The sequence below is a fragment of the Denticeps clupeoides genome, chromosome 15 (genome assembly GCF_900700375.1).
Source record: "Denticeps clupeoides chromosome 15, fDenClu1.1, whole genome shotgun sequence".
NCBI classification, from domain to species: Eukaryota; Metazoa; Chordata; class Actinopteri; order Clupeiformes; family Denticipitidae; genus Denticeps; species Denticeps clupeoides.
In genome coordinates, this window is record NC_041721.1 from 1,138,308 (window position 1) to 1,156,183 (window position 17,876).

The 17,876-nt window shown below is 50.6% G+C and overlaps 2 protein-coding genes across 2 annotated transcripts in view; one reads left to right on the forward strand and one right to left on the reverse strand.

Annotated features, from left to right (window-relative positions):
- The window catches only part of cog5 (component of oligomeric golgi complex 5), a 37,613-nt gene extending 20,425 nt beyond the window's left edge, over positions 1-17,188 (reverse strand). Inside the window, exons 1-7 of the mRNA XM_028954792.1 lie at positions 17,120-17,188; positions 16,337-16,476; positions 16,189-16,246; positions 15,511-15,565; positions 15,347-15,416; positions 13,313-13,433; positions 2,328-2,458 (exon numbers count right to left, since the gene is read on the reverse strand). Of these exons, the coding sequence (XP_028810625.1) occupies positions 2,328-2,458; positions 13,313-13,433; positions 15,347-15,416; positions 15,511-15,565; positions 16,189-16,246; positions 16,337-16,476; positions 17,120-17,168 (624 nt within the window). The 5' untranslated portion in view covers positions 17,169-17,188. The remainder of the gene's footprint in view (positions 1-2,327; positions 2,459-13,312; positions 13,434-15,346; positions 15,417-15,510; positions 15,566-16,188; positions 16,247-16,336; positions 16,477-17,119) is intronic.
- Positions 6,228-9,162, forward strand: gpr22a (G protein-coupled receptor 22a). The gene is made up of 3 exons (XM_028954793.1): positions 6,228-6,525; positions 6,718-7,181; positions 7,603-9,162. The coding sequence occupies exons 2-3, from the start codon at positions 6,970-6,972 to the stop codon at positions 8,903-8,905; spliced, it is 1,515 nt and encodes a 504-aa protein (XP_028810626.1). The 5' UTR covers positions 6,228-6,525; positions 6,718-6,969; the 3' UTR covers positions 8,906-9,162.
- Positions 17,189-17,876: the final 688 nt, after the last annotated feature.

Below are 17,876 nucleotides of genomic sequence, written 5' to 3' on the forward strand. Positions count from 1 at the left end.
CGATTCTGATTATCAATTTCGATACATCCCATAAACATTTGTACATACTTCACATTGGGCTTCAAATAAACGCTGGAAACAAACAGGGCAGCGGTGGCCTAGCAGGTCCATAACTGGCAGGTGCCACTGATCAAGGCTCCGTCCCCACAAACTACATTTAAATGTAACTGAAAGTAAAAGTGACTGTCACGTGTGATACACAGCAGCACAGCACACGGTGCACACAGTGAAATTTGTCCTCTGCATTTAACCGTCACCCTTGGTGGGCAGTGGGCACCATGACAGTGCTTTGCTCACAGGCAAACCTCGGTTGAACGGGATTCGAACCGGCAACCTTCTGATTAAGGGGGCGCTTCCTTAAGCGCTAGGCTCCACCCCACCCCAGCCGTTTTGCGCAGGTTTCCGCGAGGAGAGGATCTTTCTGCGGTAGGCCGGTACGAATCAAAAATGTACATCGCATACCGTTTATACCGTGCAGCCCTAACAGAGAGTATTAAATCATGTAGCCTCGGCAAGAGACTCCTGGGCGGGTCCACAGGGACACCAGTCCACTCCAGAAGCTCATTTAAATGATGGAATAAACTGGACTTTAAGCACGCAATGCGAAAAGCCCTCTGTTCTCTCAGCGCAGCAAGAACGTTGATTTCATATTAAGAAGACGGAAACAATCAGGAGGTCCTGGGGGGGGACGGGAATACAAGACACAGTCAACGCCGCGACCGTTCCATGTTCTCCCATCAGCGTTCGATCATCCGGCAGATCAGCGTCCGCTACTCTTCCCCGCGAAATAAAGCCTTCGCCAGGACCCGGGAATTAGAGGCCTGTGCGAACCACACGAGGATAAATGTGCGGCGGCGCTGCTCGTAACGGAGAAAAATAAAACCCTTTCTGTGAACTCATCTTTACAGGCATGAAATTTCAAGTACCGGCAGGGCCAGGTGAGAGTGCGGCTATTTCAGCTACGGTCAATAGATATAAAAGATGCAGAGTAGGCCGGGTCTTCCCTGGAGCTTCACGGACAGGAAGAGGAGCCATAGAAAGGAGGCCGGCCGTCTCCAGAGCTCCTCTTTACCCACACCTGACTGGACCGGCCGAGCACGGCAGACAGAAAAAGAGCAGACAATCAATGGCCGACCCCCCTCCACCTGACTCAGCCGTGTTGCTTTTCGGCTTCAGGAATGAATCAGGGCTACATTTCAAAACGGTCTCTCTCCAATCTGAATGGAGGAGAGGGGTGGATTTTAATATTAAATCCCACAGTCAACTCCCATTATCACTCTGGCAGAGCCCTTATGATGTAAAGATGGTAGGGTTCATATTCTCCTGGTGCTAAAGTACGGATGATGCATTAAAGCGCCTGATAACCTGCATGTTGGTGTCGGTAGTGGGCGTGGTCACGTTGACTGGAATTAAAGCGCCTGATAACCTGCATGTTGGTGTCGGTAGTGGGCGTGGTCACGTTGACTGGAATTAAAGCGCCTGATAACCTGCATGTTGGTGTTGGTAGTGGGCGTGGTCACGTTCACTTGGAATTAAAGCGCCTGATAACCTGCATGTTGGTGTTGGTAGTGGGCGTGGTCACGTTCACTGGAATTAAAGCGCCTGATAATCTGCATGTTGGTGTTGGTAGTGGGCGTGGTCACGATGACTGGAATTAAAGCGCCTGATAACCTGCATGTTAAAGTCAAGTGATTGTCACATGTGATACACAGCACAGCACACGGTGCACACAGTGAAATTTGTCCTCTGCATTTAACCCATCACCCTGAGTGAACAGTGGGCTCCATGACAGGCGCCCAGGGAGCAGTGTGTGGGGACGACACCTTCATGAAGACACCCTTTTAGTTGTTTATAAAAACATTATTAAATGTTATTAATGTTATTAAACCAACAAAAAGGACTGGGTGGGGACTGTACTACTCCGCTGTGCTCTCCTGTAAAACCATCTTTATAATACTGACACAGCGTGAGCAGCATTTTTTTTTTTTCTCCCAAAAATTCAAGAATCGTGCCGCTCATATCCTGCAGTCGGTAACACCCACAGTCAGCGTGCCCAGAGGATCTGTTCCTCAGCACACGCCCCTGCGGCGCTGAGGTCAGTCTGCCTGGCAGCGAGGGGACCTGATGTCCCGTCGGCAGAGAGCGCGATCCACCACTGACCATCTGCTGTGCGCGCGTGTGCCGATCACGTTCTCGCGGCGGGAGCCACGGCTCAGTAGGAAAGAGACGACGAAAGAAGGTCCATCTAGAGTCACCTCCAGGTCCCCAGTCAAATTGTGACCAATGCAGGTTCTGGTTACCTGAGAAGGTTCTGTGTATGCACTAACCTGGATCTCCATCCCCTGCTCCAGAAGTCTCTGGGCCTGGTTCTCCACCTCCAGCCGGGCTCGGCTGATGAAGAGGAGGTCATTCTCAATCACCTCGATCCCAGACAGGTCCACGCCCTGAGACAGGTAATCTGTGAGCAGGACAGGGACAGAGTGTGATGCACTTGTATTGTGTGTCTGGGGGCGAGAGATTTTAAAAGCAGATTTATTGCATTAGTTTTATTGTTATAAAGACTAATGATCATGTTATTCTTTTCAGTTGTCACTCTTTACAATTTTACAACAGTGGGCAGGCAGTTTGATGTGACGCTGCTCCACGTGGTTTTTGTCTTTTATTGAAAATCCACAGATTGTGAATAAAAGACTCAAAACACAGCATGTAATATTGATCTTGAAAGACAATGCAAATCAGCCCGTAGAAGGTCCACAAGCACCCCACTCGCAAAATGGCCGCCGACGAGGCCGAGGGCGGTGGGGTCCAGACGGGGTCAACACGCGGGGCCTGGCAGGTCCCCCGAACGAACGGCGCGGCACATTCACTCACAGACTGTCAGATTAATGACAAGACTGAATGCCAAGCTTAATGACCGCTCCTGGGAGCCCCACACACACACACACACACACACACACACACATCTTTTTTTTTACTGGCAATAATTGCAGTGACTGATTAAATCATGCCGCATACAAGAGACGCACTTCATGAAACGAAACCGCTTGCTTTTCGGTGTTGCGGCAAAAACTCGGCACAAAACTGCACTCATTACAAGGTTGGTGTGCGGTGTGGCTCGCAAAGTCATCCCCAGGGACACCACCGGGTGAAAGACACCGAATTGCAAACGCCGGCTCATGTACGCAGTCATCATCGCATTTAGTACATTTGAACCAATACACACTACGCGGGCATAAAACACTGAAAACACACATATCTGGCATTACAGTCGTTGTTGCATGGACAACTTATGCATATAGATCATCCATATGCACACGTTTGTGTTTGTAGCACCACTCCGGCGTGAGTTTCAGTGTATTCCTGTTATATATGACGCGACGATAATGGCGGTTTGATTTAATAACACCTAACTGTGGTACACGGTTGTTTTTGGTCTTAAATTCCATTTTTTTGTTAGGGTCTTAGACTCATTTTATTCTAGTCAAGTTTCAGACGAGCATTTCAGACGAGTCTGAGCATTTTAGTCAGAATTATCCATGGATATTTTAGTCTAGTTTTAGTAATAATCAACACTACTTAACCCAGTCAGTAGAGTACAAGTACAGAGTAGAACGGACAAAAACTACATTTTCTTTAAGTCAAACCCATTTCATAATTAAAACAAGGTCGACTTATTATTATTATATGACGCTTTGATTTCTCCCCGTGTTTTTCGACCACACATTCTGTTTTCGTCTCCACTGCATTGCAAAGAAAGTGTGTCCAAAGACCGCGTCGTCATTTTCTCCCATCACAAGTATCCTGAAAAGTCCCGACAACACTAATACACATGCCGCAGATTTATATATTTAATGAAGGAGAGGTTTAAAGTGCAGTGTTTAGATACGGGTTGCCTTCATCGCCATCTATACGCCGGGCCTAAATCTGCACAATACGGACTCTCTGCGATGCTTTCCTCCATAGTCGCATTCTCCATTTTTACTTCCTGCCCTTCATCATAACCATGAGATTGAAACCCAGATATAAAGCCCTCACACACACTTTAGTCCTAAAACCAACCGCCACCAAAACCAGCTCAGCAGACACTACCATCGTGTCCCTGAGCAGGACACTTAACCCTGAGTGTCTCCAGGGGGGGACTGTCCCTGTAACTACTGACTGTAAGTCTGATAAATGCTGTAAATGTAAATCCCATTCAAATCCAACAGCAGAGACTGATCTGAGCATCTATCTTCCCTGGTTATATCTTTCCAGGAGGAATCACCACCTGATGGTTTGTATTGTAGAGAAAATTGTAACGTTTGTTGGCCATTTTATAGCTGTGGTGATGGTTAGAAAAAAAAGGGGGCTTCTCTCAAGGCTCAGAATCAAAGCATTGAAGGGTTCACCTTGTGTCACTCGGTTGGAAAGGTTGAATTTGCTCCCACTGGATGGAGAGCACCTTGTCAAGGCCACTCCAGCTATCGTCACCTGCACGCTTCAGTGCAGCCCTGCCTGGAGACGGGCTCACCAGCCCACAGGAGACAGGGAATGCATTGTTCTAAAAAGTCAATCGGAAAAAGAAAAAAGCTCCACAGCTTCTTTGTCTCGGCACTCTGGTCCGCACACAGCGACCCAAGAACAAGAAAGGGGCTTGCAGAGGAGGTATGAAGGATCATAGAACGTCTTCCTTTGAAGACCAATAAACTGGAAAACGTTGCTGATTCCACTGATTCTGATCTCGTTCACAAAAGTTACAAATATTCAGAGGTTACCAGTAAAAAAACACATTTTTTTACTCGTTTTTAAAAAACACACAAAGACATTTAAACTCAGGATTTAAGGACTACTAATCATTTTAATGACATTCAAGGCCTCATTTTCGGAAACTCCGATTTGAGCCATTTTAAGGATCTGCAGATACCCTGTCCACAGTGTTCTGATTGATCTTGGTTTTTGGTTTGAGGGACAGACCGGTTCCCAGGCCTCCCGAACGGAAGCGGAGACCGTAGTCCGCACGCGAGGTGAAACGTCCCATCATGCACCGCTGTGGGTGACGCGGGGCCAGTGCGGATGAGCCAGCCAGTTTTACTGCTGCTCCACCGACCGCCACGCGAGAACAATGCCGTGTTGACACTGGAGGACGACCAGCGCTGCCGACCCAACTCGGGTTCTCACAAGCAGAGCGCCAACTCCGCCACATCAGAGGGCGGGCGCCGATCTTCAATCACCCCCGGACCGGGAGCAGTAACACCTGACAAAAATGATGGCAAATAACAAACAAGACATTTCGGTCCCGATTCGTGACTAATACACTTGTCCTAATTAACACCTCTTTATAATGTCACCATCAGTGACATTTACAGCAGCAGGTGCGGTTAAAAGACTTCTTGCATGATGATGAGAACCTCGACCCACACGCCCTTCAGATGTGGAACGCCCTGCCGCCACATTTGTTTTTCATCATTTGTGCCCTCAGGATCTTAAATGCTATATCCTATCAAAATGCTATTTCATGGTATGTCTTCACTTTGAGATTTTTTTTGTTAAATGTAAAGTGCAGAATGAATAAAATGTATTATTATTATTATCATTATTATTATTATTCGGACAGATTTTAAATGCAAGAATGTATGGTTTCAGGTTTAGTATTTATATTAAAAAGACAATTCCACGAGAGGGTATTGCACCTCTTGTGAAACGACAGGATGTAGGAAGTAAAAAATTTATGTCCATATGAATTAATAAGACTTTCGGCTTTGCCACGTATCTTCCTATCCCGTCCTATCCTGTCTCTTTTCAAGCGCAGGACGGCCGGGCCGGTGTTATGAATTATTCCACACTTTCCTATCAGAAATAAGGTGTAATTCATCCCGTCATCTCTAACAGGGACACTTTAACATTAATAAGTACCGTTCCAGCATGATCAAAGGTCACAAGGCTTCCGTTCTAGCGGAAGCATCTCCATCAAGATCGTCACGGTAACAGAAGCGGACCCTCTCAGGAAGGCAAACAAAGAGTGAGCATGGTGACGAGGTGACAGTTGTTGAGACACACCTGAAGCGGAAAAGGAGGCGCAGTCGCACCAGGGCGGATTTACAAGAATTATTCACGTGTCAGGAAAGAGTTAACCAATCAGGCGGCGGAGAAAAGCCGCGCAACAATGTGAAGGGAGAGGAGGAGAGTCAGAGCGGAGAAGAAAGGGTGGGAGAGAGAGAGAGATAAAAAAACGAGGAGGTCGGGTTAAAAGCGAGGATGAAGGGATGGTGTGAGAGAGTGAGAGCGAGAGAGAGCGAGCGAGGGGGAGGGAAGAGCGTCTCTCTCTCTCTCTCTCCCCGGCAGAGTGGGAGAGCGTGAAGGCGGTCGGTCGGACGGACGGAGACGGGGATGTTGCTCCGGGCTGGTCGCCGCAGGTGACGGCAGGGCGCGGAACGCCCCCCCTCCCCGAGTTCCGCCGCCGCTCCGGCACTCCGGGAATTCTGGACTACCTGGCCGCTCGGCGTCACCTGCCAGGCGTCGGCCTGAGGAAGGGGAGCCGAGAAAGAGGTAAGGAGAATACCCAGAATGCCCAGGTTCGGAGCAGGGTCGCGGGGGCGTGTCACGACACCTGCTAACTCCGCACCAAGCCCACCTGTTGGCGCGCCCCGTGCCAGGACGGCCCCCCGCGGAGGGAATATATTCCTCCGGGAATAACCGGGTCCGTTGCTATAGTTCTGTTGTCTGTGTTTTATCCCGCAGGAAGCCCGGCGCGAGGGGACGCCACCGCGCATCCTGCTCCGGCCGAAGTAGCCTGAAGCCCGGCGAGGGGCGGGGCAGAGGGGACGACGGACGGGGAGAAGGTCGCGAGGGAGCCTGGCCTGGCCTGGCTAAAATTCCACACAACAGAGCGGTCCCCAAAGACTTCCTTCTGGACGCTTCACAGCAGGGACAAAGGACAATAGACTGGGCTGTGAAAACAAAAAAAGGCTTTCACGCGTCGCGACCTCGTGGATGGTACAGCGTACAACGCCATGGCCCGGCAAGACAAGACCCCCCATGGCTCCATACCAGGAATATAGCACAGTTGCAGAGTCCGAACTCGGCCGGAACCGGAGCGTGGAAGGACGCCGAGGGGAGGCGGAGCATGCTGGGCTCTCCCGACACGCAGTCTGGAGCTGGCCGAGTCGGACGCTCCTGAGGGGGGGCCCGACCAGGAGGCGGGGGTAAGTCGTGCCTGTGAACCGCGAGTTATACTACAGTGACAACGTTAGCCAAAGTGAAGTGATTGTCACAGCAGCACAGCACACGGTGCACACAGTGAAATGTGTCCTCTGTATTTAACCATCACCCTTGGTGAGCAGTGGGCGGCCATGACAGGCGCCCGGGGAGCAGTGTGTGGGGACGGGACCCTCATCAAGGGGACCTCAGTGGCACCTTGGCGGACCGGGATTCGAACCGGCAACCTTCTGATTACGGGGCCGCTTCCTTAACCGCTAGGCCAGTGTGAATGTGTGAAACATTAAATATTGTACAGCAAGATGAAGGAATATGACACCAGCGCCACAGCACTGTCCCGTTCGCAGGGACATCTGAGCCTGGGCCGTATTGAACCGATGCAAAAACGTTCTCTTCCTTCTGCTGCAGGAGAATGCATACCCCCCCTGCGCTGCCACTCCAAGCCACCATGAGCAACAACGTCACCGTCCTCGACGACACTGAAGCCCTGGATCACGACATGGACCCGGCACAACCCTACCCAGTCAGCTTCCAGGCGTCCCTCACCGTCTTCCTCATGCTGGAGATCGTACTGGGGCTCAGCAGCAACCTGACCGTGCTGGTGCTCTACTGCATGAAGTCCAACCTGGTGAGCTCAGTCAGCAACATCGTCACCATGAACCTCCACGTCCTGGACGTGCTGGTGTGCCTGGCCTGCATCCCGCTGACCATCGTGGTGGTGCTGCTGCCGCTGCACGGCGACACGGCGCTGGTCTGCTGCTTCCACGAGGCCTGCGTCTCCTTCGCCAGCGTGGCCACTGCCGCCAACGTGCTGGCCATCACACTGGACCGCTACGACATCTCGGTGAGGCCCGCCAACCGCGTGCTGACCATGGGCCGCGTTGTGGCTCTGCTCGGGTCCATCTGGGCCCTCTCGTTTCTCAGCTTCCTGGTGCCGTTCATGGAGGTGGGCTTTTTCAGCCAGGGAGGAGGCCTGGAGAAAAACCAGACCTTGGAGGTGGTGCACACCAACCAGTACTACACCGAACTGGGTCTGTACTACCACCTTCTGGCACAAATACCCATCTTCTTTTTCACTGCGGTGGTGATGCTGGTTACGTACTACAAGATCCTCCAGGCCCTCAACATCCGGATTGGAACGCGGTTCCATGCTGCACCAAAGAAGAAGCTTCGTGCCAAGAAGACAATATCCATGACGTCCACACAGCCAGAGTCCACCGACGCGTCACAAAGCAGCGCCGCAAGAAACCCACCTCTGGCCATGCGTACGTCGGTCTCGGTCATCATCGCCCTCCGACGGGCGGTGAAGAGGCACAGGGAGCGGCGGGAGCGGCAGAAACGGGTCTTCAGGATGTCGCTGCTCATCATCTCCACCTTCCTGCTCTGCTGGACGCCCATTACCGTGCTCAACACCGTCATCCTGAGCACAGGGCCCAGCGACTTCACCGTGCGCCTCCGTCTGGGCTTCCTGGTCATGGCGTACGGCACCACCATCTTCCACCCCCTCCTCTACGCCTTCACCCGGCAGAAGTTCCAGAAGGTGCTCAAGAGCAAGATGAAGAAGCGGGTGGTGTCCGTAGTAGAGGCGGAGCCCATGCCCAATAACGTCGTCATCCACAACTCGTGGATTGACCCCAAACGAAACAAGAAAGTGACGTTTGAGGAAACCGAAGTCAGACAAAAGTGTCTGTCATCGGAGGACGTGGAATGAACCGTGGTCTGGAGACCCCTGAACTCCTCCATCAGGTACCAGGTGCCCGAACCGGTTATGTGTAACACCTGTACAGCGCCCCCCAAAGCGGGCTGTAATTTATTACTAATTATCGTCATGGATTGTTAAAGTGTGAGAAGTTGCATGCTGTTGTTATTTTTTTGTTTTTGGGGTGGAGGGAGCGTGGTGATGCACGTGGTGTAAAAAAGACGATTTGGAATTTGTTAAAAACGATTAAAACAGGTCCACATTCTCAACGCCATTCGTACTTCCCGACCGTCGGTGCTCAGAGCGATCAAGCGGTGAAATTTACTCGAGGCGCGCCCCTCGCGACCTCCGTGGCGTGCCCTGCTGCTCCTCTAATCACAGTCATTCACCGCCATTGTCTGCTTCGTCTCAGCGTCACCCCCGGGGCAGAGAGGCTAATCAGAACGATCTTTTTATAGGAGAGCGGGGAGCGGGCGAAGTGCTAATGGGTAGCGGGCCGCGCTAACCACTTGTCCTTGTGGCCGCGCCGGGGTTTTTTTCGGGATAATCGCGCCGAGATAGCAGATAATAACAATTCGGAGTGGCAGTCAACGGACCGCCACTTTGCGGGTGGCGCTGGACGGTTAAGTCGGGGACAAAGGGACATTCGAATGGGATGCCTGCCTGACCCAATGTAGCTACTGTCACTTCTCATTCGCGCATACAAGACATTTAAAAAAAAAAAGAAGAAAAGAAGCATAAGTGTGAAAAGACCCGGGTTCAAACCACTTACTACCATCATGTCCAGGGTCTCCAGGGGGGGACTGTCCCTGTAACTACTGACTAAGTCGCTCTGGATAAGGGCGTCTGGTAAATGCCGTATATGGACATGTAAAATAACTACGAGATCACCAGGGTCTAATGAACACCTTACACCTAAGCGTGGTGGTAGCCTGGCGGGTAACACACTCGCCTATGAACCAGAAGACCCAGGTTCAAATCCCACTTACTACCATCGTGTCCCTGAGCAGGACACTTAAGCCTGAGTGTCTCCAGGGGGGGACTGTCCCTGTCACTACTGACTGTAAGTCGCTCTGGATAAGGGCGTCTGGTAAATACTGTAAATGTACCAGGGTGAAACCGATCAAGCTGACAAATTACATCCTCACAGTTTAAAAGGCGGCGAGATTGCACCTCAACTTTATATCTTGTCTACATCAGCCAAAAGAAGCACGCACACACACACACACACACACACACACACACGATAATGCGCAGTTTGTAAATGCAAGCACAGAACAGTGGCGGCGGCCGTTGCGCGTGGAGCCACGCAGGCACCACATTACGGCCCGTTATCTCAGCGGGGCGACCGCCCCGAGCGAGTGAGATTTGATGGGGGCGCACGGTGTTTGCATGTCCGCGTGACAAACGATATTCAAACGAGAGCGGAACGCCAGCCAGACGAACGAGAAGCCGGCATCAATGCCCGCCAGTGCAAACGGCGGGTACAACGCTTCAATATTCTTATACACACGGTCCACATGAAATCAAAGGAACTTTTTGATTGACCGGACCTTCGTGTAATCATTGTTGTGTTGTGTTAATACTTCGTCTGTACTGATCCGCAGTCGGGACGAAAGTCGCAGCCCCCCCACCTCACTAAGCCCCTGATAATAATCAGAACAAGGGCGCGGCCTGCATACAAAATTCCGGGCCCGAGCCACGTTGCTACGACGACGACCCTGGGCTGACCTCTACCAAGCACCAGGCCGTGCGGTTGGATGCATCGTTGTGCAGAAAATAATAATTATTACTTCTCGCAACGCATGCGGCCTTATTGCCGCAACCCCAACGGGTCACCTGGGGTCACGCGCGGGCCATCGTCTGTCACAGCCCTCCCGGACGCCATCGTCCGTCGCGTTCCGAGCTTTTTCCATCACATGCTGGCTGAAGATGGAATTACGAAGACGAGCCAGCAGGAGAGAGAGAGAGAGAGAGGTGGTCCAGGTAAGGTTTCCGAAGCCTCGCACGTCCCAGAATTCCCAACACGGGTCAGGAGCCAGATGGGCGTGTTGAGAGGGACGATGGTGCTGCGTGCATCTGCCCGTACGCTCGACAACATTTCACTCGCGCCTTCCTAATTACACAAATAACGAACATCGCGGCTTTTACCACCCCGGCTGCTGCGGCAATAACAGTTTATTACGGAAAAGTGTGCACGTGGCCCCGGGATTATCTCGCCATTCTCATAAATGCGACTGGCTGGTCCGGACGTTGACATGGAAACCAATTCGACCGACTGGTGTTTATACGGCGCGGGAAAAGCAAGTTATTTATTATATTTATTTCACTTTCTGCCCCGGCGCGGCACGGAGTGACAAACCCGGAGTGAACGTGGGGCATGGAATAACCGATCAGGTCAGAGGGACAGTTTACTCCAGATGAAAGAGCCGCAGTGATGTCACACCTCCCGGCTGGCCCCGCCTCCGCCGCTCCCCAGCCTTATTTACTCCTCGCGCCGCCGCGCCGCGCCCCCGCCGCCGCTTGACATTTATCCGACTTTGATTCCCTCTTAACAGTAACAGGCTGTTCCCTGTTGCACGTCCCTGTCGGCCGCCGCCGTATCCAATTCAATCAGAGGCAACACACACACACACACACACACACACACACACACACTGTCCAATTAGTCAGTCACCCCCTTCTCTTTAATCTACTGCCTGTACGACGACACACACCGAATGCAGCATGGAAAGAACAGGAAAATAAAAATCCCGCCAGTGGTGTGTGTTGTGATTGTATTAGCAGGAGCATCGGCGTCACCGGATCACGGCGCGGTGGGGTGGGGAATGTGGCGGACTGCGGCTCGGAGGCAGGAAGACGCACACACACGCGCACGCACACACACACACACACACACACACACACATTAAAAAAGGGAGAGAAGGCAGCACACGAACACAGAGGAAAAAAAAAGACCAAAGTAAAGCAAACATGAGACGGATCAGCAGAGGAACAAGGACAATTTAAACACTTACACACTTACACACACACACACACACACACCAGCCATACGCAGCAAGGACGCACACGAGAAATAAGCCAGTACGGCCTGGACCTGGACATATTAATAAAGCTGAGATACAACCGCGCTGATTCTGAAATCCTTATAAATCATGAAAAGGGGAAGAAAAAGCAGGACGAACGTGTCACCTGGGACCCGATCGTTTTTCCAGTTCTGATTCGAGCTGGTCCAGAACATTGGATACTGGTCGGGATTTTATTGAACGAAGGGACCGGCGAGGTGCTGGATTTCATCCATTTTTGGGGAACTGGAATGTTCAGCATGGTGAACGGTTGGCGGAGAAACCTGGTGTTAAAATACATTCGTTTAAACGTCAAAAAAATGAGCTAAATAGAATTACGGTCCAGACATTCAAGGCACAAAGAGGAAGCCACGAACCATCTGACTTGACATCATCCACCAAATTTCTGCCTCTTTCTGCAGGTTACTATGGTTACAGAAGTCGGTTTGCCACCTTGCAGCTCGTTAACGTAGAAACGAGCGTTCGTCTAGTCCGTGGTGTAAACGGCCTTAAACGCACACCCACCGGCCAATCAGAATCAGGCATTCGCCAAGAACGCAACGCAAAGTCCGTTTTCTGCTGCAGAAAGCACAACGGCCCTAAAAGTGCATCTGCTCTTCCAGACCAATCCAGGTCAGGCATTAATCAAACGGACACGTCCGTGTGTGTGTGTGTGTGTGTGTCCACAGCACACCAAAAATACACTCGCGTATCAAGTGGACCGGATAAACGCCGCACTCACACACTTTCCCGCTCGGCAGGAGGAGATGAAGGCCCCGGCATCGATCCCTGCGGCACTGGCCGCCATGCAAGACCGCCTCCCCCGGGCCTGAGGCGAGGCGATGCCACTGCCGCTCGGCTTCCTGAACCGCCTTTTATCCTGCCGCTCAGAACCCTATCGACTTAAGGAACGCTTGTGGAGCAGTCGGGACTGCAGCACACGCGGAATAAAGGCCCAGTGCACACCGAGCGACGCGTCTTTTACAGATATAATAACAATGGCCTTACACCCCTTCATAGCTAGACCCTCTCTGGACACAAGGATCAACCCACGCGGAGGAAAAAAGGAGAAATTCCGAGAGGGACGAGCGTGCAGTGGGCTGCAGGAGCCGTGAGGGTAATAATATCAGTTGCTTCTGAGATTGTCCATGCCGACGATGCTCATGAGTCCCTAGAATGTTCTATTCCTGACAAGTTCGGCCTCATCGGGGCTCTAAGTTTTGTAACTCAAAATCTATAGAAGCCGAATGAGAATTGCTTGTAAGTCATTGGATAAGTGTCTGCCAAGTAAAGTAAAGTAAAGAGTCCATTCTCGGGCCGTGGTGAGTGGGGAGTGTGGCGAGGTTCTACTCACCCAGCTCGTTCAGGCTCTGCGCCGCCTTGGTGATTTCCCGGCTGCCGCCCTGCAGCTGCCCCTGCAGCCGCTTGCTCAGGTACAGGATGCGAATGATCCTCCGCAGCAGGTCACAGGCCACCTGAGAAAAAACGGCCACGATGGTCACGCCATGTAAATAAACTGCAGTGCGTGGGGGCGGGGCTCCTAATGCCACATGCACTGGTTAACCAATAAAAAAAAACAAAAAACCTGCAATTAAAGCCTTGTGTACAAGGGCGGGGTTTCTGCATGTTTAAGGATGCCAAATTTAAGGCTTTTAAAATACAACATTAATTGTGTTAAACCTTGGTATTTTATTCATTATTTTTTATGGAAGCGAACCAGTGATCAGAAGGCTGTGGGTCCGAATCCATAAACGGCAAGGTGCCACAGAGCAAAGTTCCATCACACATGTACAGTCACCCTACACATTGCACCCTGGGAGCCTGTCATGATGCAGAGGACACATTTCGTCGTGTCACCGTGTGCTGTGCTGCAGTGTTTCACAATCACTTCCCTTTCGCGTCGCGGAATTCCCAACACATGGGTCGGGAGCCGGATGGGCGTGATTAGAGGGATGATTTATTGCTGGAGCCGTGTGCGTCTGCCTCTACGTGCTCAATTACCTGCACTGCTGCAAGCCAATAGAGTGAAAACGGTGATATTTCCGGTTCGTACTGTGTGCGAGTCATTTCCAGTCACTTCCAGAATAATGAAACATATCACAAGACCTATAACATCTGGATTAGAGGATTACTAGCCATTTTTAATTAAAAAATCAAATTTAAGACATTTTAAGCATCCACAGAAACCCTGAAAGGGGTATTAAGCGTGAAAAAAATGGGGAAAACGGAGGAGAAAGGGAGGAGAGTGACGGCGTGCTACACCTGGGCGTGTCACGTGTTTAAAAGAGGGGGCCAAAACGACCTTGATGGTTTTTTTTTATGGTTCAATATGAATTTTTGGAGGGCTAAAGGACACCAAGGCGCTGCAATAAAAAGGCATGGCTCCTCTTGCTTCCCCTCGTACTCTCATAAAAGAACATAAAACGAAATTGACTTGCCGACCTGCAGCTAGGACGTTCAGCGAGCAGTCATCATTCTCTGATTGCACCACTGAAAAGAAGAGCCATCGCATCAACCTCTGGTGTCATTGAACGTCTTTTTTTTTCCTGAAAGAAACTCGACTGAATAACTAACATTGTTCCACACAAATCCCAACCGCAGTCACCTTTCGAACGCCAAACATCATCAATTTCCAAGCAGAAAGACCCTCAGACTGCAGGCGCTTTGGGAAAAAAACACCGTAATTTACATTTACAGTTTACCAGACGTCTTTATCCAGAGGGACTTCCAATCAGTAGTTACAGGGTCAGTCCCCCCCTGGAGACACTCAGGGTTAAGTGTCCTGCTCAGGGACACAATGGTAGTAAGTGGGGTTCGAACCTGGGACTTCAGGTTCACAGGTGAGTGTGTTACCCCACTAGGCTACTAGTACCCCATCAGGTGCAGACACTGCAGTCCAGGTTGGGGTGAGGTTGGCATGTGCAGGTTAAGGAAGGCGGCCCCGTAATCAGAAGGTTGCCGGTTCGAATCCCGACCCGCCAAGGTGCTACTGAGCAAAGCACCGTCCCCACACACTGCTCCCCGGGCGCCTGTCATGGTGCCCACTGCTCACTCAGGGTGATGGGTTAAATACAGAGGACAAATTTCACTGTGTGCACCGTGTGCTGTGCATCACAATGACAATCACTTAATTTTAACTTTTTTCACTTCACTTTCATAACATGCATCGGGAAAAGGGAGAGGAACAGACAGTTTAAGCTACGGTTAAGTTAATAACGTGAGTTATCGTTATTGTATGTCGCGAGCAATGCAGCTCCTACAAGCTGTTCAGAGTGTTGCATTATTTAGTGTTATTAGATTTTAGATTAGGCTAATGTCATCTGTTAGAATAAAGAACGGCCACGTTGCAGAAACACACAGAGACATACAGGAAGTGGAAATAAGGTACCTGTAATCTGGCCAGCTGGGCAGTCCGGGCCACTATCTTATTATAGGGGTCAACAATTTTGGTTCTTATCCTGTCGGAGGTGGGAACAGGGAAGGAGCGTCTGGTTATTATAAAAGCAATCACAACAAAGCACTCAGACACCCCGGTTTCTGGCATGGACTCACCGGTCCACTGCATTCTGCAGAGCCGCAATCCTCGTCTGCATCATCTGCAACACGCCTGTCGGAGACGACGGAACGTCGAACGTGCAAGTTATTACGGAAGCAAAGGTCTATTTTCTCCTTTAGTTAACTGTGCTGACGTAAAATAAACTATCTGGCAGCGAAACGCCATGAGGCTTTAATGCCCCCTGGTGGACAAGTGGCCACAGTGGCATCTAAACCCAACTCTTGTGAACAAAAATAGCACAACTGGATCCTGAAGATCCTAATTATTCGAGCTTGGGTTAAGATTATTAATTAGTACAAAGTGGTCACCTGCGGTATACCATTCATGTTTATGGACATAAAATAACATCTAAACGACTCTGGAATTTACAAGTGGCAGTTAGTGATGGAACATTTGCATAAGGGTAGAGAGTAGTGGTGTTATTATTGTACACGTATCGTATCATGAGACCCTTGCCATTACACGCCCCTAGTAGAGAGGCTTGTTATCAGTAAGAGTCTTAGTTTCAATGGTGCATTAATGCTACACGTGTCGTTAAAAGGTTCATTTATGATACAAAAACCACTTGCAATGACACTAGTACAACTGAAAAGAGTTGCACTGGTCGAAGTGGCCAAAATAACACGAGCTGAGTATCTGGCGCATGTAGTTCTGCGAACGGCGGCGTTTTTAACCTTCAAGCGATTCTATGCCGGTTGCCTGGGCCAGCAGATCTTCATGTCTCTCCACAACCTGAGGGTTAGAAAGGAAACGTCGGCTTTACGCTATGCTTCATTTGTATTCAGCTGGTAAACCGTGTGAGGGATTGTCCGGTGGAGGCACCTGGGCGTGCAGCTCCTTGTCCAGCTGGCTGATGCCCTGCGCCAGCTTGGCCAGCTCTTCTGCGATGACCGCATGGTGGATGGCCCGGGACGTGTAGGCCTTCGCGTCGAAGTTCAGCGAGAGGAAGTCTCTGTAGCATTCTGCTTTCACACGAATACAGTGTCAACGTCAAAGAAATGCCTTCTATAGGGTGGTAGTAGCCTAGAGGTTAAGACACTCGCCTGTGAACCAGAAGACCCAGGTTCAAATCCCACTTACTACCATTGCGTCCCTGAGCAAGAGACTTAACCTTAAGTAGCTCCAGGGGGGGACTGTCCCTGTAACTACTGATTGTAAGTCGCTCTGGATAAGGGCGTCTGGTAAATGCTGTAAATGTAAATGGCTTCTTGTACAGGAGCAGGAAGGCGTGGGTGACGCCCCATGTTGCGAAGACACCCAAATGGCCATTAAAACGGGGACTAACAGGTTAAACAGCTCCTATTCTATTTCTATTCCATGTGCAATAAGGACTCGTGCACATTGATTGTTTATTCAACATTTATTTTGGAATTTGTATTATATTCGACCCTGACCCCCTGCCCACCTTTAACTTCACATGTCTAGGAATTTGCGAGAAAAACAGGTGGACCCGAACACCTTTGGCCAACAGAAGGCGGGTCACTTTAAAAGCCCGGACGCGTCGCGAACGTCGCACTTTCAAACGCGACACCTGCGACAGAAGCCAGCAGCGGGCCGACCTGTCCGACAAAACCGAGCAGGACTGAGAGAAAACACAGAACGCACCGTCCTTTAGAACGGATTCCGCCGCGGAGCCCTTCTCGCCCGCGTCCATGACTGCCACTTCATCACAATGACGTCACAATCCCGCGCCGCGTCGCCTCCAACCGGAAGTGGGCAGGAGAGTGGCCTTTTTCCCCACGTTGTCACGTTCCACGTGAAACGACAGTGGTGATAATACCATGTTCATTTAAACGTGACGAATGCGCTTTAATTCGATTTTAATTTAACTAAAAGACGGGGGGTTAAAGGTCATACATAGGCGATAGAAATGGGATGATAGATCGGGTACGTATCCACGTCCTTTTAAGTGGGGACGGTAAGTGGGGTGGCACATTAACGCTCCAGGGTATGAACCTGCAACCCTTCGGCTATGAGGCCGGTAGTCTCTGAGTGGGTTAGAACTACGACACAGAAGTCCCAGGTTCGAATCCCACTTCCTACCATCGTGTCCGCGAGTGTCTCCAGGGGGGACTGTCCCTGTCCCCACTGACTGTAAATACTGTAAATGTCAGTCCGCCAGGCCAACAAAGCACCATCAGGAGATCGGGGAGACTACAAATTCCACGTCTGGGAAATTAGTGGAATTCTTTACAAAACGATCTAAACTATCTTGTTTAAATATAGAGGACACAAATAGAGGGTTTCCATCTTTGGGCTCCCCTGTGAATGCAACATTTCGCCAGAATTTTAACGACACGAAGTACCGCCGAGTCCGTGGACTTTTAAATAAAGAATCTATCCGGAATCCGTTGTGTGTTTT